At 34.5% G+C, this 21,538-nt stretch overlaps 1 protein-coding gene across 1 annotated transcript in view; it reads left to right on the top strand.

The window, feature by feature from the left end:
- LOC306859918 (polycomb protein SCMH1-like) overlaps positions 1 to 20,117 on the top strand; it is a 29,122-nt gene extending 9,005 nt beyond the window's left edge. The window contains exons 6-15 of the mRNA XM_079401324.1: positions 1,099 to 1,187; positions 1,292 to 1,535; positions 10,360 to 10,658; positions 10,770 to 10,896; positions 11,845 to 12,048; positions 12,133 to 12,294; positions 13,191 to 13,319; positions 13,498 to 13,707; positions 14,904 to 15,067; positions 19,246 to 20,117. Of these exons, the coding sequence (XP_079257450.1) occupies positions 1,099 to 1,187; positions 1,292 to 1,535; positions 10,360 to 10,658; positions 10,770 to 10,896; positions 11,845 to 12,048; positions 12,133 to 12,294; positions 13,191 to 13,319; positions 13,498 to 13,707; positions 14,904 to 15,067; positions 19,246 to 19,371 (1,754 nt within the window). The 3' untranslated portion in view covers positions 19,372 to 20,117. The remainder of the gene's footprint in view (positions 1 to 1,098; positions 1,188 to 1,291; positions 1,536 to 10,359; positions 10,659 to 10,769; positions 10,897 to 11,844; positions 12,049 to 12,132; positions 12,295 to 13,190; positions 13,320 to 13,497; positions 13,708 to 14,903; positions 15,068 to 19,245) is intronic.
- The last annotated feature ends 1,421 nt before the right edge of the window (positions 20,118 to 21,538 follow it).

Genomic DNA, 21,538 nt, shown 5'->3' with positions numbered 1-21,538 from the left:
GAGTTGTACAAACAAGTGGACAAATATAGCGACTGATTTGGCTGTGTTATTTCCATAAGGCAGTTTTTCAGAGGGACCGTCCATCTGAATTCTTGGCTTAATTCTCCACAAATCTGATGCAGTGTTATTTTAGTATCATTACTACACTATCATATTCTTTATATTTTGAATTACCTTTTTTATGTTTTCTGTTTTCAGTTTCATTTTAGATAAGGTTTTTGTCATTGTGTTGTGTTTCAGTCGTTTCTATTTCTTTTTTTAAACCATGTTTATTTAGATTTTATTAATATTTATTAATGTTTTAGTTGTAGTAATTTTAATACTTCAGGTTAAACTAAACGATAAAGAGAAATTTTGCCTATGCAACCAACTGAAATAAAACAAGTGAAGGTTTTTTATATTTTATCTCAAATAACGTAAATAATATCCTTTTCTCGAATGTTAATTGTCTTCCTGTTTTTATTAGTATTTATTCATATTTACTTTATTGCTTATTTGGTATTATTCATATTTTTAATAAATTTTTATTTTTAATTTGAGTTAGTTTGCTGTATTTTAATCATTTCTGCCAAAATGTTTAGTTTTTATTTTAGTTTTAGTGATTTTAGTACATCATCTTAAACTAAACAAAAATGAGAGAATTAGCTTTTTTATTCTCCCATTTTCAATCTTCATTTTAATTTGTTAATTTTAGTTCATTTTTGCTGTGTATTTTGGTGTTTTCTGTTAGTTTTTAAATGTTTTTATTTAAGATTTTAGCACTTCATCGTAAACCAAACACAAATTTGAAATATTTCCCTCGCAACTAACTGCAATAATTAGTTTTTAGATTATATATTTTATTGCTATTTAAGTTTATTTTATTTCAAGTAACAAATGTTTTTATTCAAATTAAATATTTATTTTTAATTTTAGTTAACGATAACAGCACGGGTCTGACAAAGAAAATGACATCCTCTTCTCTAATTTTCCCTGCCTTCAGCTTCCTGTTTTGCCGGTTTCCTGTCTTCTGCTTTGACTGTTGTTGGAGATGAATGTGATCACATTGGAGCAGAATCACGGATAATAATTGTGTCTCTCTCTCCCTCATTTTCTCAGGATTCAGGATGAACGCCTCGTCGTGGCCCATGTTTCTCCTGAGGACCCTTAATGGAGCGGAAATAGCACCTGCCACGGCGTTTAAAAAGGTGCTGGACCTCAGAGAGAGAGTTCATTTACACAGATGACGGTGTCACATCATGCAATCACATTAAAAGGTTTTGGTGACACTGACGCTCTGTAATTCCATCAGGAGCCGCTGCAGCCGCCCCAGAACGGCTTCAAGCCTGGCATGAAACTGGAGGCCGTGGACAAGAAGAACCCGTACCTGATCTGTCCGGCCACCATCGGCGAGGTGAAGGGGGAAGAGGTGTTTGTGATGTTCGACGGCTGGAGGGGGGCGTTCGATTACTGGTGCCGCTATGACTCCAGGGACATCTTCCCCGTGGGCTGGTGCGCCGTCAGCAAACACAGCCTGCAGCCGCCCGGAAACAGCAGTGAGTGACCGCTGCACAAGTGCTGTAGTTTAGTTGTCATGCATACAAACTCCTCACCTTTCACTGACAACTCGCTTTTTGGAGATCAAAATAGGTCACCTATGAGATTTGCTTAGGGGCCATTTTTGCATCCCTAAGAAATAATCAAACATAGATTTAATATAACGACAAATAAATGTGCAATTTAAAAACATAACAATGCTATGTATGCTTTCATCAATGTTACATAAAAAGTCTATTAAATATTATTTTAAATAGTGCTGTCAAACCATTAATCGCATCCAAAAAAAGTTTTTTTTTACATAATATATGTGTGTGCACTGTGTATTTTTATTATGTGTATATATAAATACACACACATGCATGTATGTTTAAGAAAAATGTTGTTTATATATTAAATATATTTATGTGTAATATAAAATATAAGAATATAAATGTATATACACATGTAAATATTTTCTATATATATATAATATAATATAATATAATATATATATAGAGAGAGAGAGAGAGAGAAATTAATATAGTATTGTATTGATTAATACATATATAAATAGCTGTATAAACAAACAAAAAATAAAATTGACAAAATCACTAGAATTGTAACTAAAATTCAAATGAAAACAGAAAATATAAAAATTAGTGCTGTCAAGCGATTAATTGCATCCAAAATAAAAGTTTTTGTTTACATAATATGTGTGTGCATTGTGTATATTTATTATGCATATATAAATACACACAAATGCATGTAAATATTTAAGAAAAATGTTACTTTTATATATTAAATATATTTATATATTATATAATTTATATGAATATAAATATATACATATAAATATTTTCAAAATATATACTGTATGTGTGTGTCTTTATATATACATAATTAATATACACAGCACACACACATATATTATGTAAACAAACTTTTATTTTGGATTAATCGTTTGACAGCACTAATAAAAATAAAAACAAATTCAAAATATGAAAACTATAATACAACAAATCACTCATTTTAAAAAACAATGTTGTTCCTCAAGAAAAATGCAGTTTTATTTATTTATCGCTAGAGGACAAAAAGTTACAAAACTAAATGCCTTGACAGCTAACTAAAAAAGTACTAAAATTACTAAAACTAGAACTGAAATAAAAATAAATGAAAGATTAATAGAAATATTAAAAAAATAAATGACAAAAGCACATAAAACTTACTTACAAAAATGAAAAAGAAAACTGAAAATCTATTTTTTACCTCTAAACTCTAAATATTATAAGTACTATGATATCATATAAATAATGCTAAAATACCACTGGTTCCTGTGCTCTTCTGTATTCTATAAAATAAAGAGGAGTAAACGGCTTGTGTGAGCAGCAGGGCGCGCTACAGCTCTCTGAAAGTCCACAGCTCACCCATAAACACCCTCAGCAATCACATGACCGCTGCGCCAGGAAGGTCTTCTGAGATGAGAGCACTTTTCCTTCAGTCTGAATCACGGCTGTCTATTTCTCAGAGCTGTTTTTAAAGCGTCTCTTTTGCAGTTTCAGCCTTTAAAACTTAATGCAATCATAATTTGGTCTAATCTATGGTATGTTTCCATCTGGCCTAAACTCATCTGGGATGAAATAAAATATAAATATATTGACTGAAACAAAACAACAACAACAAAAAGAATGATTATTTCATAAGAAATAAAAGGAGAATCATTTAATGTTAGTTTGAGTGTTATTTTAGAGATATAATACTTGCTAAGATTTTGAATGTTTTGTTTTTATATTTTCAGTTTTTATTTTTAATATAGTATAATTCTGTATTTTGAGTAACAAAAGTGTTTTTAAATAGTTTGTTAACAATAACAAGTTCAGCTTAACTCTCAATCATTCCTGTTGTCATGACAACCCACACAATGACCCCGCCTTCACTGTTGTGAACAATCTCACGCGGAATTCTAATGATTTAATTAGTACTAACTAAGAATGTTTCATTATCATAATTGCGTCTGCTGTCAGCAGTATTAAGTAAAGCTCTCACAGCGAGACTGATGCATTTGACTGGGTTTTCAGAATTGCGATCCATATTTAATCTTTCAAATTTCACATGTGGACCTTCCAAAAATGTAGGTTATGATTGGGATAGCATACTGGCAATCTTGGTAGCACGTACAGTATATTGTGTGCAATATACACATGTGGTCAGAATTATTGGCACCCTTGGTAAATATGATCAAAGAAGGCTCTGAAAATAAACCTGCACTATTAATCCTTTTGAGCTTTTATTTTTTTTAAATCACAAAAAATCTTATTTTCATTGAAATAAAACAATTGAAAATGGGGGAAAATCTCATTATGAAATGTTTTTCTCAAATACACATTGGACACAATTATCGGCACCCCTAGAAATTCTTATGAGTAAAATATCTCTGAAGTATATTCCCATTCATATTCACAATTTTGAGCACTTCAGGGTGATTATGAACATTGAATTATCCAGCCATGGCTTCCTGTTTCACAGAAATATAAATAGGAGGGAAAACAAAGCCCAAATTCCCTTAATCATCCATCACAATGAGAAAAACCAAAGAATATATTTCTGATGTGCAACAAAAGATAATTGAGCTTCATAAATTAGTGAAGTGGCTTTAAGAAAAGAGCTAGAGCAGTGAAAATCCCCATTTCCACCATCAGGGCAATAATTAAGAATTTCCAATCAACATAAAATGTTAGGAATCTGCCTGGAAGAGGACTTGTCTATATCATCCTAATGCACGGTGAGAAGGAGAGTTTGAGTGGCTAAAGACTCTCCAAGGACCACAGCTGGAGAATTGCAGAAAATAGTTGAGTCTCAGGGTCAGAAAACCTTTAAAAATTTGTCAAACAGCACCTACATCACCACATGTTGTTTGGAAGGGTTTCAAGAAAAATTCTCCTCACTCGTCCAAAAACAAACTCCAGCATATTCAGTTATCAGACACGACTGGAACTTCAAATGGGACTGGCTTCTATGCTCAGATGAAACTAAAAAATTAGCTTTTTAGCAGCAAACACTCAAGATGGGTTTGGTGAACACAGGGATAAAAAGTACCCCATGTGTACAATGAAATATACTGCTGTATTTGTGATGTTGTGGGCCTATATTTCTGCTGGAGGTCCTGGACATCTTGTTTAGACACATGGCATCATGGATTCTATCAAATACCAACAGATAAAATATCAACAAGTGACTGACACAAAACCAAGCTTCTGCTAGTCCTCTGACCTGAACCCTGTAGAAAATGAGTGAGGTGAACTGAAGAGAAGAAGCTGTGAATCTATAGGATCTGGAGTGATTCTGTATGAAGGAATGGTCTCTGATCTCTTGTCAGGTGTTCTCTAACCTCATCAGGCATTATAGGAGAAGATTTAGAGCTGTTAAACTGGCAAATGGAGGTTTCAAAAAGTATTGAAGAAAAGGGTGCCGTTAATTGTGGCCAATGTGTATTAGAGAAAAACATTTATTTCATAATGATATTTCCCCCCCATTTGAAATTCTTATTCTCTAATGAAAGGTTAGATTTTTGTTGTTTTTTTTAAATAAAAGATCACAAGGATTAACAATGCAGATTAATTTTCACAGCCGCCTTTGATCATATTTACCAAGGGTGCCAATAATTCTGACCACATGTGTATAATGTCACTTTTGCTACTGAAGGTGAACATTTCACTCTCATACTAACAAGAATGGATCGCGAAAGTAAAGACAGTCTTCAGAAAACACTTTATTTGACCGAACAGAATCCAGAACGATCTTATAATGTTCTGTAAAATAAAACACACACTGAAGTCATGAATAAGCTTGGATTTAATCCAAATTTGGTGTTTTGAATGGAGTCAGTCTGAGCCATAGATGATGATATACACGTTTCCATTAATGTTCATTCGGCCGCAGCTGGAATTCATTTGGAGTTTGCAGAAAATTGTCCCCAAATTATACAAACCTCCGGATCTCGTTTTGCAGTGTTTGTAATTCCGCACCGCATGTTGTGTTGGGAATTACAGACATTTGTTTAAAGGATTTGTTTTGGCTCTGGATAATATGGAATGACCTGCGCTGTTTGTTTTTTTGTAGCCCATCGAAGTAATTATGTGTAAATGAGATAATTAGCTAGCGAGCTGTGCAGGTCAGGAGGGATTCGAGAGTTTGTGTGAAAATAAACAAATTGCACACTTGGATACACATCTGTGAGAAAAGATGGAGAATAACCAGAGAAACGGGACATACGGAGAGGAAAGTGGTGAGAGTGTTTACAGTAAAGACCGACGACTAGAAAAAAGCGTTTAACTGAAACGCACACATCAGACAGACCAACACACTTAAATTAGAAGTCTCTTAAGTTAGAATTCTAATTAGAAGACTGCATTAAATGTCTTAATGAGTGTGGGTTTATTTTCTGTGCTTTGTGACGTTCAGGTGGGACATGTCACAGTGCCTAATTTATTAAAAAAAATAATACTGTCAATCATCAAGGATGCATTAAATTGATCAAAAGTGACAGTAAAGACATTTTTAATGTTACAAAAGATTTATTTTTCAAATAAATGTGACCCTGGAGCATAAAACCAGTCATAAGTAGCACAGTTATATTTGTGACAATACATTGTATGGGTCAAAATTATTAATTTTTCTTTTATGCCAAAAATCATTAGGATATTAAGTAAAGATCATGTTCCATGAAGATATTTTGTAAATTTCCTACTGTAAATATTAAATTTTTGATCAGTAATATGCATTACTAAGAACTTCATTTGAACAACTTTAAAGGTGATTTTCTCAATATTTAGATTTTTTTTTTTGCACCCTCAGATTCCAGATTTTCTAATAGTTGCATCTCGTGCCAAATATTGTCCTATCCTAACAAACCATACATCAGTGGAAAGCTTATTTATTCAGATTTCATATGATGTATAAATCTCAATTTCACAAAATTGACCCTTATGACTGGTTTTGTGGTCCAGGGTCACAAATGTTCTTTTGAATTTTCTATTCATCAAAGAATCCTGAAAAATAAAAATGCATCACGGTTTCCACAAAACTATTGGGCAGCACAATTGTTTTTCAACATTGATAATAACAAATCAGCATATTAGAATGATTTTGTCAGTCCTCTGTCGTGTGTGTCATGTGTTCCACAAGCACCACCTGCCATGGCCTCCTGAGCCTCTTGCTCCGCCATGGCCTCCGTTCTGTCTGTTCCGCTCTGGAGGTCCCCGTCCTGTGTTCCTGTCTGCGTGTGTCCTGAGAGGCCTCCAGAGCGCCCAGACGTGCCTTCCGGTTATGTCAGTCCTCTGTCGTGTGTGTCATGTGCCTCATGTTTCCTTATTTGGTTTGTTTCCTGAACTAGTTTAATGTGATCATTAGTTAATTCTTTTCCAGCTATGTTTGTGTAATTAGGCTGTGTATTTAAGTTCCTGCCTGTTCTGTTTCGTGTTGTCTGGTCTAGTCGTTACTCCCCGGTGTTCCTGTCTGTGTCAGCCTTGCCTTGTCTTGCGCTGCCTTGTTTGGATTTGATTAAAGACTGTTATTTTGAGTTTACTCCTCGTCTGCGTGTTCCTGTATCCTCCTTGTGTGTGCACCGTGACAGATTCCTGAAGGATCATGTGACGCTGAAGACTGGAGTAATAATGCTGAAAATTCAGCTTTGATCACAGCAATAAATTACATTAATAATCTTTTTTACCATGTTTTTGTTGTACTGTAGGGTAGTAGGTAGTGTTAACTCAAGCCTGTCTGTGTGATCGCTGCCATATGCTTGAGTACAAGTGTGTCAGATCTCTGGCAAACTCTTTTTCCTCCTGCATGCCCTCTAATTTAGTTATACTGGAGTTATTTAGGGTAAACATACACTCATATCCACAGCCACATACTGACACACTCTGTGTGTGTGTGTGTGTGTTTGGTCAGGCACTTTCCACGGACACGCTACAAAATAGGGCTTCTGTTTATTTAACGAATGGAGGCCATACTAAATATTATATGAGCTGTTCTGAATATGTTAAATTAGTTTTTGCAATACTTTTTACTAAAATTTGGGACATAGGCCTTGTTTTCTAGCAATAAATTTAAAGGAATTCAATGGTTATGCTGTCTGAAATATCCAATAACAGCCTCTTTGTATTCATCACATTGTGACAGATTCCTGAAACAATCAGAGGCATGATAATGAGATTATACTGCCACAGTTATCGCCTAAAATAATCAGTCTATATAACCATAAATAAACTATACAGTAGAACTTTAGTAATTAGACTATAAAACCAAACTCATCAGACCATAAGACCCAATAATCTAACAATATACATAACCAAACTACTTAACCAAGACTACATGACCAAAATAATGACATACTATAATCACAACAATCAGACAACATAGCCAAGTTATCTGACTAAATAACTACAATAATTAGACTCTATAACATATGTAGACTTTACACAGTAACTGCAGTATTCGGACTGTATAACCATAAGTAACCACAATTATCAGATCATACGGCCACAATAATCAGACAATATAGCCACTTTGATCAGACTATATAACCGTAATAATCAGACTATATAACTGTAAGTAGACTATATGTAGTTACTGCAGTAATCAGTATATACAGTTCCCTCCATAAGTATTGAAACAATAAAGACAAAATTGCTCTGTTGGCTGTGGAGTCGAGACATTTACAAATATGATTAAAAGATGAATATGAGACAAAACTACAGAATGTCACATTTTATTATTAGCCGTTTCAACACAGAGATGTTTTACCAAATAAAAAGAACAGCACTTTTAGAGTTCATCCCACTCATTGATGTGAGCATAAGTATTGGGACAGTTGAACATAAGGCAGATATAAAAGATTAAAAGCTATTATTTAGTTGCAGATCCCTTGCACACAATCACAGCAGTGAGTCTGTGACCCATAGACATCACCAGACTCTTGGTCTCATCCTTTGAAATGCTTTTCCCAGCCTTTAATGCAGCCGATCCCAATTGTTGCTTGTTTTGGGGAGTTTCTGCCTTTACTCTCCTCTTCAGCTGGTGAAATTCATGTTCAATCGGATTTAAATCTGGAGATTGACTTGAGCAATCTAAGACTTTCCATTTCTTTGCCCTTATAAATTCCTTGACTGAACTGGCAGGGTGTTTTGGGTCATTGTCCTGATGCAATATGAAGCACTTCCCAATGAATCTGGTGGCATTTTCTTGAATATTGGTAGGCAAGATGGTTTTGTACCCTTCCAAATTCATTCTGCTGCTGTCATCATACATTAAGTCATCAGTAAAGTTGAGAGGGCCTGTTCCAGAGACAGCCATGCATGCCCATGCCATGACACCACCTCCACCATGCTTTACAGATGAGGCTGTATGCTTGGGATCATTTGCAGTTCCCTTTTTTTCTCCACATTTTTGCTTTCCCATCACTTAGATAAAGGTTCATTTTTGTCTCATCGCTCCATAAACACAGTTCCAAAACTCTCCTGGCTCACCTTTGTGCTTTTTGCAAACTCTAATCTTGCCTTTCTATTTTTGGTGCTGGTCAGAGGTCTGCATCTTGCTGTGTAGCATCTGTAATTCTGTGTCAAAGTCTCCTGAGGACAGTAGATTGTCAGAGCATCACCCCAGCTTTCTGGACGTTGTTGGTGATTTTACAGACACGTCTTTTAGGGTTCATTTTCACAGCTTTTATGATTTGTCTGTCATCAACTACTGTTGTTTTCTCAGGCGATCAGGTTGTTGTTGGTTGCTGGTGTTGCTGGTGGTTTCCAAACTCTTGATTCTCCATGCCCTTTGTTTTTGCTAGAGCTCTAACTGACTTCCTCTTTTCTTTTAGCATCCAAATTGCTTGCTTTTCTCTCAAAGTCAGCTCCCTCATCTTCATCCTGGTTTGTGTGTGTCATCATCGAATACAAGATTCAGAACACAGAAGTAATGGATATAACTGATACGACACATTCCCTGCTTTTAATATCTGAAGAATTAATGCAACAGGACACAGCTGATCACTTAGAAAGACCTGTGAGGCAACTGCTCCAATACTTATGCTCTCATCAGATAGAGGGATGAAACTCGTCAACTGACTCGTGACTCCACAGCCAACAGAGCAATTTTGTCTTTACTGTTCCAATACTTTTGGAGGGCACTGTATTAATCATATATAATCATAAGTAGACTATATATAGTAACTTTAGTAATCAGACTATATAACCACAAATAACCGTAAGTAGACTAGAACCACAATAATCCGATTATATAAAAGTAAACTATATATAGTAACTTCAGTAATCAGACTCTATAACCTCAATAATCAGACTATATAATCATAATAAGTTGCCTATATTTTGTAACAGCAGTAATTTTCTGTAAAATTAGTAAAATTATATAACCACAATAGTAGACTATGTAGTAGCCCACAGTAGTAAGTAGACTATGTAACCAAAATAATCAGATTTAACCATAATCTCAGTAGATTATTATATAGTCTATAGTAGACTATATAATAATTGCAGTAATCAGACTGTTACAATCACTATGATCAGACTACACAACCACAGTAATCAGACTATATAACCATAAGTAGACTATATATAGTTACTCCATAATCAAGACTGTATAACCACAATAATTAGACTATATATAGCAACTGCAGTAATCAGATTATGTAACCACAATAATCATCTCTATAACTACTATGATCAGATTACATAACCACAATAATCAGACTATACAACAGCTATGATCAGACTACATAAACATTTGTTATTATTACTTTTCACATTTTTCTTTATTTTTCCCATTTTGCAGTCACCGTTCCAAAACCGGGTCCTACACCTTCCTCATCCTCTTCCTCTAACCCTAAACCGCCCCGGCGCACCATGCTGTCTCCTTACCGCATGCCGACTCCTCTTCCTCAACTTCCTGTGCGGAAGGGCATTAGGGGACGGCGGCCGAAAAGCGAGACCATCGCGCTACTGAAAGCCCTGGCTGCTTCCACTGCATCCCAGGACACAGAAGATCAAGGAGAAGCTACGCCCCAAACCACACCCATTTCCCAGCATCCCCTGCGTCCATACAAGAAGAGGGGACCTAAACCGGGTAGCAAGGTAGCATTAAAGGACATTTGTGTGGATTTATGAAGGACTGTCACATTAGATAAGGTTGTGGAGGGTGTCATGTGGTGAAATATTTAAGCAGATTGTGTTTTTGTTTCTCAGAGGAAGCCCAGACTCCTCCAAAGCGCCCTGTCTATAGCAGCCAGCTCAGACTCCAGGGTGCCTATGACTCAGATGCCCAGCGATGGACTCTCTCCTCTGGGATCCCCCTCATCTGTGGTGTCTACTGGTAATAAAATAAGCTTGTTTACAAATATAACTGCTAGTGTGCCACAAAAGAGAGGAAAATCTGACTTCTTGATCACTATATGACTACATAACCACAAATTTTTGAGTGTATAACCACAATAATCAGACTAGCCACAATGATCAGATTATTTTACCAGAGGTATCTAACACAATAATCTGTTAAAGTAAACATAATAAGACTGTAAAAGTTAAGTAAACAAAAACCACAATTATCAGACCACAGGACCTAATAATCAAACTACATAACCAAAATGAGACAATATACCTAAAGTAAACAGACTACATAACCACAATAATCACACAACATAGCTACGATGATCAGATTATATTATCTGACTAAATAACCACAATAATCAGACTATATTTGATTCAGACCATGGCAATAATTATCAGACTATATAACCACATTTATCATATAATCATAATAAGTAGGCTATATAAAGCAACTGCAGTAATCAGACTTTGTAACCACAATTATCAGACTATGACCATAATAATCAGACTATATAACCACTATGAACAGAATACATAAGCACAATAATCAGACATTATAACTACAGTTATCAGACTATATAATCACAATTATTAAGATGTATAACCATAATAAGACTATATACAGTAACTGCAGTAATCAGATTGTAACCGCAATTAACAGACCATATAATCAGACTATATAACCACTTTGATCAGACTACATAACCACAATAATCAGACATTATAACTACAGTAATCAGACTATGTAACCACAGTTATCAGGCTGCATAACCATAATAAGACTATATACAGTAACTGCAGTAATCAGACTATTTAACCACTATGATAAGACTACATAACCACAATAATCTGTTCGGATCCATTTCAATGCATTCGGTCATAATGTTTCTGTACAGTAATTTTTACACATGCCTGTCCTGTCCATTTCCATCAGTGTGTGTATATGTGAATAAACACGGGAACTGCGGCCCACATCTGGACCGTAAGCAGGTTCAGAGACTGCCGGATCACTTCGGGCCGGAGGCGGTGAATCTGGTTCTGCAGCAGACGGTTCAGGGCTGTCTGGACTGTGCGTACCAGCCCAAAGTGCTTCTGGGATGCCTGCAGAGCCAAGGTGGTGGAGGAGAGGTGGTCAGAGGTACTGACGAGCATTTAACAACAAAACTGATTCATTATGATTTTAAAACACTCACAATAATGAAGTATCGGTTTGTCTCTCTAGTCCGAACAGATGGCGGGAAGCAGTTGGTGAAGCTGCCGTCAGCGTCGAGCGCCGGGTTTGTGTTGCGCTTCCTGGAGCGAGTGTGTCGACACCTGCAGTGTGATAATCTGTTCAGCAGTCAACCGTTCAGTCCACACAACACCTATGACCGCGCTAAATTAGGTATATTTACTGGCTCAGACTGGCCACAAGAGTGTCTGGTGTTCTGATGCTGTGAAGTGTCACTTCATTTTGTTTATGTTAAGGGAATAATTAACTAAAAAAAATTCTTCATTTACTCACCCTCAAGTTGCTTAAGTTGTAAGGCCAAATGTTAACTAATGTATTGCTGATTAAAACTATTAAAAATCATTCTTGTTTGAAGAGGAAAGTAAATATTAAATAAAAGGTGAAAAACTAAAACTAAATATATCAATACAAGCCATTTAAAAATATAAATAAAATAAAATTTACTAAATAAAATTCATTAAATAAGATTACATTACACTACAATTAAACTAATAAAAAATCTAAATATTAATAAATTAATAATACTAAAAACTAATAAAACAAAAAAGCAAATAATTGACTAAAACTAAAATATATTATGAAAATAAGCTAATTAAAAATATTAATAAATACTATAATAGTATATAAATATTACTAAAAACTAATAAAATGACAAAAACATTCAAATGTAAATAAAAAAAAGAATTCAATAATATAATACTAAAAGTAATAAAAATGACAAAGCACATAAAAATACTAAATTTTAAACTACAATTAAAATTAAATCTGAAAAGATAAAAATAAAAGCCATACTATAATAATATGTATTGTAAATAAAACTAATAGAATGACAAAAGCACATAAAATGACATACTAAAATTAAAACAGAAAATAAATAAATATGAATGCTATACTATGATAATGCTATAAGTATAAATCTGGTATGTAAATAACACTGGTGACAATCTTTTAAACTCTTGTGTAGCACAGAAGTCAGTCATACAGATTCAGAAGGACAGGAGCGAGTAAATGATGGATTTTGATGTTATTTTTGTGTGTGTTTTGTGTAGTTAAAGAGGAGATGTTGTCAGACGGTCCGTCTCTGAACAGAGGTGTGAAGCGGATCTCTAGAGACTCTCCGCCGTACTGCGCTCCTCTCTCCCCCAAACACCTGCACACAGACACACACCCATCAGAAGGTACAGCAAACGTTAACTTGTGAGATTAATCACATGCTATAAGTCATTTATCTAATAGAACGGTTTTGTTCAGTGCAATTTCTAAAGATATATATGAAAAGAATTTCTATTGAACTATGAAGAGGTGTGTGTGTGTGTGTGTGTGTGTGTGTGTGTGTGTGTGTGTGTGTGTGTGTAGCGGAGACTCTTCCTCCAGAGCAGAATGGATTACTGAAGGAGCAGCGCTTCATGGACTCCGCCTCTAATTCCATGACGCCCCGCCCACAGACCTTGAGAAGCACCTCAGAGTACCAATCAGCACCCAGCAGCCCGTATTACCATGGCAACGGCCCGCCTCTACGCAGACAGGCCTCCAACCCCCTCACACAGAAACACAGACGAGTGGAGGGTGAGTCTCATGCAGACGTCACTGAGATAATGCCTTGCCTTAGTCTTCATTTTACATTTTCTGTTTTCATTTTAATTTCAGTTAAAGTTTTAGTCATTTTGTTGTGTTTTTGTAATTTTTTAATGTCTGTAGTTTTATTAATTTATATTTTCAATTTAGTAAATTAACTATGAAAATGAGAAATAAAGCTCAAATGAAAAAAAAAATAAATAAATAATTATGGGTTTTAGTTCCAGTTAACTATAATAACCCCGTTAGTTTAAATGTTGTGAATCTTTCACTTTTTTTATTGTAAATAAATTAATTATTAAAAAATATATTATTTTTTTTCTAAAAATAAATTCAAATAAAACATTTATTATCAAACAATTAAATAATTAAAAAAATACAGAAAAAGATTAAATGATATCATTTAACTGCATATCATGCAAATATTAATTGTAAAACCACAAACGTGTTGTTAAATTATTGAAATATTGTCTTAAAATCTCTTAAAATCAAGAAAATATTTCAGTATTACAAGTGTTTAGTATATTATGTGCATGTTAATGTTTTATGTTTTTATCTTAAATACTGCTCAGATTTTTTAGTTCAAGTAATCTGAAAGATAATAAATACGTTTAATAATATACATTTATTTAAATTAAAGTATAAATATTAAAAGTACATACCTCATTATAAATATAAGTATAAACTTTATTCACTATAGTATATATATATATATATATATATATATATATATATATATATACATATATATATGTATAGTATATATACATATCATTATTTATTTATGTATATATATATATATATATATATATAGTATGTTTCAAATGTCTATTTAAAAAAATTATAATAATAATTTTCAAATAAAATAAAGCATTTCAAATAAAGCTTTTCAGTCACTGGATCATACAAAATAGACATTAGCACGTGGTTATTTAATATATAAACCATTTTAGTGTCAACATTTTGACAGAAATAACTATATTAAAATATATATTTCATTCTACTGTGTAGTACATCAAACTCCAAAGAGCAAATCTTGTTTTTCATGGTACGACACCTTTAAGACCTTCACATCTCAGTAACGCTCACATACACGTCTCAGAAAACCTGACAGAAACATCAGAGACTGACAGCAGAATGAAGAAACCCATTAGCATAATCACATTAGCATTTCTCTCTCTTTCCAGCCGCTAGCTCTACCACGGGTCCCGAGACGGCGGCGGTGGCGGCAGACATTCCCAGAATCCCCGGCAGGAGCCCGTCTTCCTGGTCCATAGAGGAAGTGATGCAGTTTGTGCGGGACGCAGACCCAACAGGGCTGGCTCCGCACGCAGAGCTCTTCAGAAAACACGTTAGTGACCTTCACGCTAGTGATGTGTCAAACATGACTCGGTAACAGCGATTTCGTGTTGACCGATCATATGTGACCCTGGAGCACAAAAGCAGTCTTAAGTCGCTGGAGTATATTTGTAGCAATAGCCAAAAATACATTGTATGGGTCAAAATTATACATTTTTCTTTAATGCCAAAAATCATTAGGATATTAAGTAAAGATCATGTTCCGTGAAGATATTTAGTAAATTTCCTACTGTAAATATATCAAAACTTCATTTTTGATTAGTAATATGCATTACTAAGAACTTCATTTGAACAACTTTAAAGGAGATTTTCTCTTTTTTTTTTAGATTTTCAAATAGTTGTATCTCGGCCAAATATTGTCCGATCCTAACAAACCATACATCAATGGTGAGATTATTTATTCAGTTGTCAAATTATGTATAAATCTCAATTTCGAATTTCGGTTTTGTGGTCCAGGGTCACATATTAGTTCTGCAGGAAACAGAGATGATTAGTCCACGTCTCGATTCTTGATTAGTTTGTTCTTTTGTCATGTGACGTGACAGCAGTATTGGATACAGGAATGAGTTAATAATTCCCAACCTTCCTTACAAACACGTAGGGATGTAACGCTATGAAAATTTCTTATCATGATTATAGTGACCAAAATTATCACGATTATCAGTATTATCACGGTATTGTTAAAATGTGCTGGAAATGTTCAAAAAGTACTGGCACAAATCGTTTCACCAAGTTTTATATTTTAAAATCAACAAAACAAATAAAATGACTTTTTGTTTGCATGAACACTAAAACAATAAGATGATGTCCGGATTTTAAATGGCAATAATAGCATGTTCGAAATGTTCAAATAAAGCTTTGAAAAAGTTTCATGAAAAGCTAAACCTCACATTTCAGCCTTTAAATAAAGAAAAGGGTTAAGTCAAAATTGTAATTGATTAATAAATGATTGTATTTTATCAGCTCCATAAATAATTCTAGATAGCTTATCTGAATTGTTTAAATGTGTAGAATCCAACTAAGCTTGTTTTTCATCAACCGGTCAAATTTACAGCAGGGCATGCAATTTCAGTCCGTTTTGTCCAGACAGAAACTGCTGCTCACAAGCTGAATGTAAGTGTCTGTAAATCCACTCTCTGACACTAGGTGGCGCTTATTGAACAGCAGAATTACAGCTGTTTCCCAGTTAAGCAGCTTTGCGATTTAAGAACATTACTTTATTAGGTATTACATGGAGTGAAGAATCTTTTCTGAAGACAGAGGTACATTCATATAATGAATTCATCCATATATTCATTTGTATAATTCCCTTAGCAAAACCTCCCAGCTTTCCGCCGTTTTCACACAAAACTAAACTACTCTGCTTGCCGTGCGCATGTGAGACTGTTACTGAACCTGTGCTTTATGCTGGACAGTATCTATTTATCCTCAGTATCCTCAAATCACGGTAATCGAATACGGTTATAATAATTAAAATATGAAGCGGTAATACTAACCGTGGGGAATTTTATCATGATGTATCGTCAACCCGGTAATCATTACATCCCTACAAACACGTTTACAGTTATGTGATGCTTTTCTGGTCTCAAATTGTAGCTTTTTGTATTCCTCACAATTTACACTTTTGTGAATTTCTGTCATGATGATTAAAATAATGTGGTAATGAAGAGGCTTTAAACTTTATCGATATGAAGAGGAAAAATCACTCTGATAAAGCAATATATAATATAATAATAGTATACAGTTATTACAAATATGTAATGTTTGTATTTGTTGTAAGATACTGAACAACTCGAACCCGAAGACTCGAGAGATGAACTAATCAATTCTGTTTCTGGTATAGACTACATAGCTTTAGTTTAGGAGGATGTGACGTGACAAAAGAACGAACGATACAGATCGGGAGGTGAGGGAAACTTACAGACTGCATCATCTGAAACATTTCTGTTTCTCATAATCTGGCCTTGGTTACATTATAGTTTTATTGCATTAACAGGAATGAAATGACCCAAAAAAAGATTTGCTCATTTAGATGAATGAGATTCAAAGACCCGAGTCTGTAAAATGATGCGATACTTCATGTGCTCTCTGCAGTTTATATCAAGCACGGCGCAAGGGAGAGCGGGAACATGTATCATCTGTGTTTAGACTTGACCGGCGAGATTCACACACCCCATCTGGACAGACTCACAGCTGCGTCCGTATTGAGGAGTAACTCATACAACAGCATTACTAAATTAACTCCTTTCTTTAGTGCTAGAGTATTACAATTGTGTGAAAGTTATGCTGGTTTTATCATGTGAAATCTCACATCTAGGTTATGGTTCAATTCCCAGGGAATGCATCAAGTAATTAATTTTAAAAAACCTTACATGCAATGCAAATCGCGTCTGCCAAATGCATAAACGCAAACACACACTCAGGCTCTTTTAAAATATTCTCTCGATTACATTATGTGTGGGGATCCTAATTAATTTGAGCAAATATGTTCATTTATACGGTTTATTTCAACCCTCGTTTATTTTGACTCGTAGACACTTTTTTTATTTATTTATTTTTTTATGTAAAATGTCATTCAATACAGATTTTCTCAAAAATCGTAAAATTATGCTCCTTTTTACAAGATGTAAAATAAGTCTTTGATGTCCCCAGAGTGTGTATGTGAAGTTTTAGCTCAAAATACCCAACAGATATTTTTATAGCTTGTTAAAATTGCCACTTTTAGGGTATGAGCCCAAACGCTCTGATATTGAGTATGTTGCTTTAATGCAAATGAGCTGTTGCTCCCGGAGAAGAGGGCGGAGCTTCAAGAGCTGAGCTCAGCAGTGCTAGCCTTTGCAATTAAACAAAGCATCAGATGTGGGTCACCAATGGGAGCCTCTGATTGGCTGCCACTGGTGTTGACATCATCGCACATTAGGGCTGCTCGATTATGGCACAAATCATAATCACGATTATTTTTGATTAATCAGGATTATTTAACCCGATTATGAGTGGGGCCATATGACCAAAACTTTATATATTTAACGATAGTGATATATCAAATATATATTTTCTGTAAATAAGATTGATCTACATTTTAGAGACCAGCGAAATTTCGCAATTCTCAATACCGCAGCAGAATACTTGGATAATTAATGTTATTAAAAAAACAAACTAAGTCTTCAAAATTATTGAAAACAATTAAAACTGTCAGTAATTTAAAAAAGGAAAGGACAAATACAATAGAATAAAAAGGCACAAATGAAGCAAACTGTGATTGAAGGGTTTTTTGAGGCTGAAATATGATGAAAATAGATGAATAATCAAATGTACAATAAAACAGCTTAGTATTCACTGTTTTTATTAAAGCTAAAGACCTTTTAAAAAAGCTTCTGTTGGTTATAGCAGCAATTTGCGGTACAAAATATAGACGTAACATATATATTCATATCTGTATACATACATATCTGATTAATCTAATGCTATTAACATGCTGCATGTGTTTAGTTTCATGCTCAAATGCAATGCCTGATATTGACTGTTATTTGAGACGGTCGTATTGCTTTTAGATGTTTCTTTTTTTAAAATACTGATGTTATAGTAATGCAGCAGTGCTTTTTTAAATCATATTTGTTCAACAGTAGGCATACTTCAATTAAAATGGTTTTCGTACTTCATAAGGCTTCGAAAACACGCAGGCGATTTCAGGAATCATTTGATAATGTCGATGAAAATATAGCACAAATGTGCCATAAACAGCAACTTTATGGAAATCTATAGTAAATTCTGTCCTTGCCCGAGTTATGAAAGCGCTCACTCTCACTCTCTTTCTCTCGCTGTAGCGCATAACTGAAAGTTCACTGGCATTTGCATCCTTTTGTGCAGATAACCAGTTGTAATTTTGTGTCTGTTATGTACCGAAGTTATCTTATCTGATTAATATTATAGGAAGTGTCATAGAACGGGCTTCGGTTTATTTGCATAAAGTCACTCTTCAGCTTCACCTCAGGCAGCTATTCCTTCTTAGATCATAATCTAACAGTGTTCTAATCATATGTTCATGTTTTCACAGACATTCATTTTCAGCCCCCCGAGTACTCGATTACTCGTTTTTGAAACCTATTGAAATGAGAAATTGCCAATAATTCTCATCTCTAGTATTGAACCGTGGTAAAACTCTGTCTGCAGGAGATCGACGGTAAAGCTCTGATGTTACTGAGGAGCGACATGGTGATGAAGTACATGGGTCTGAAACTCGGACCGGCGCTCAAACTCTGCCACCACATCGAGAGACTCAAGCAGGGCAAGCAGTGAAACACACGGACAGAAACCTCACCTCCACACCGACACGCTGCTACAGAGGGGGCTGATGGGAAACCGCCGTGTGCTGCTCAGCGGACGGGCTCGTCTCTCCATAAACCCACACACCTGGACGTTCATCTGCAGCCAGAGCACACTCTGAGGAACATTAGTGCCGCTCTCTGGGAACGACCGGCGAACGGGAGCCAAGGTGTGTTTGGATGGGTCGTACCTCCTGCCATATCGTCTCCCTAAAGATGCAGATGCTTTACGGGCCAATTAGCTCACCGATAGTGGTGGTGTTTGAGTCTGATGTTGGCTATTTATCGCTCTACCTCCCTGTGACGTCATACTAGTCCACAGCTGTTTCTGGAATCACTTACAGCCACTGAAAACCTGCTTTTTAGTTGCGTTTCTTTTGTGTATTTAGCTCAAACAAAACACATCATAAACACACCATGCCGTAATCCTAAGGGAAAAGCTCATTATTTACAGTCCAAACCCGTACAACTTTTTTCAACCCGTTTTTTCCGTTGAACACAGAAAGAGACGTTTTGTAGAATGTTCACGCTGCTCGTTTTCATGCAATTCTACTACATTGGCTAAATTATTTTTGGCCAAACAGACCCTTTAAACTGCTTGTTTTTGTTTGTTTGGAGATTACGTTTAAGAGTGTTCACATGTAAATCGCTCCAAACATCAAAACAATACTAATAGCATATTGTGAACCAGTTTGGCACATATTGATTCAATCACATCAGAACAATAATTTAAAAAAAATAAAACATTTAGGCCTAAAATTGGCATTTATGTATTTGAATTGTATATAAAATTTCCATCTTTTTGGATTACACAGTTTTAATAATAATAATAATAATAATAATAATAAACAATGCGATTTATATTTGTCAGTCATGCATAAATTAAAAACGGGGCAGATTTTTGCACTCAAAATCATTGCATGGTTATATTTGATTATTTGAATATTTTCAAAATGCATTTATTAAAATTGCTTAGAATCAGCATAAATTGTTAATTATGAAAACAATTAAATGTATTCAGTTTAAAAGTATAAACATGGTTAAATGTTACTAGCAGTGGAAGCAATACTCAGTTAAAGTGTATGAGATCAAAATTATTTTGGATATATATATATATATATATGTGTATGTGTGTGTAAATATATAATTTATAAATACAAAATATACATATATTTCAAATATATAAAGCTGGTTATTGTGTATTCAATTTATTAGTACTTTTACAGAAATCTGACCCGTTTCATTTATTTATGACTGACAAATATGTACCACATTGTTTATTAATGTTAAAAGTGTGAAATCTAAACTTTTATATGCAATTTAAATGAGTGCCGTCAAACGATTAATCGTGATTAATCGCATAAGTTTGTTTACACAATATATGTGTGTCTTCTGTATGTATTTATTTTCTATATATAAAGACACACACATACAGTATATATTTTGAAAATATTTACATGTTTATATTTATATTCATATAATTTATATTATATAAAAAATATATTTAATATATAAATATAATTTTTTTTCTTAAATATATACATGCATGTGTTTGTATTTATATATACATAGTAAATATACACATTACACATATACTATGTAAACAAAAACTTTTATTTTGGATGCGATTAATCACGATTAATCATTTGACAGCACTACTTTAAATACATAAAATCTTAAATTTAAGCCTAAACGGGAATGAAATACTGTAGGTTTCATCTTTAACAGTGAAAAACCTCAGTATCAGAGTTATGTCGTTTATCTAATATAGTTTTCCGTACACTGTGTTTTTCCTCTATCGCTGTGTATTTTGAGTTTAGTCTCGAGTGTGGGTGTTCCAGAGCGTTCTGGGGAGATAATGCTTTGGAGATAACGCTGTTTGAGTTGGCCTCGGTTTTGTTACAGAAACTCGTCGAGCTCTTATCTGGGGAATGTTTGAATGGACTTGTGTTACGAAGTGTTGTGAAGCCAGGGTTAGACGTTAACCTAACACCTCCACCAGCCGCAGAACAGTATTCAAGAGACCAGAACCCAGCACGTGATGGAGAAATTTCCCACTCGAGAACAGGAAAGTCGTCTAAACTGGTTCATTTCAATGAAGCGTCGCAGTAGAAGCCTCATTTGAAATATCACTAAAATAG

The sequence above is a fragment of the Barbus barbus genome (assembly GCF_936440315.1).
Source record: "Barbus barbus genome assembly, chromosome: 40".
NCBI classification, from domain to species: Eukaryota; Metazoa; Chordata; class Actinopteri; order Cypriniformes; family Cyprinidae; genus Barbus; species Barbus barbus.
This window is presented reverse-complemented; position numbering and strand designations above follow the sequence as displayed.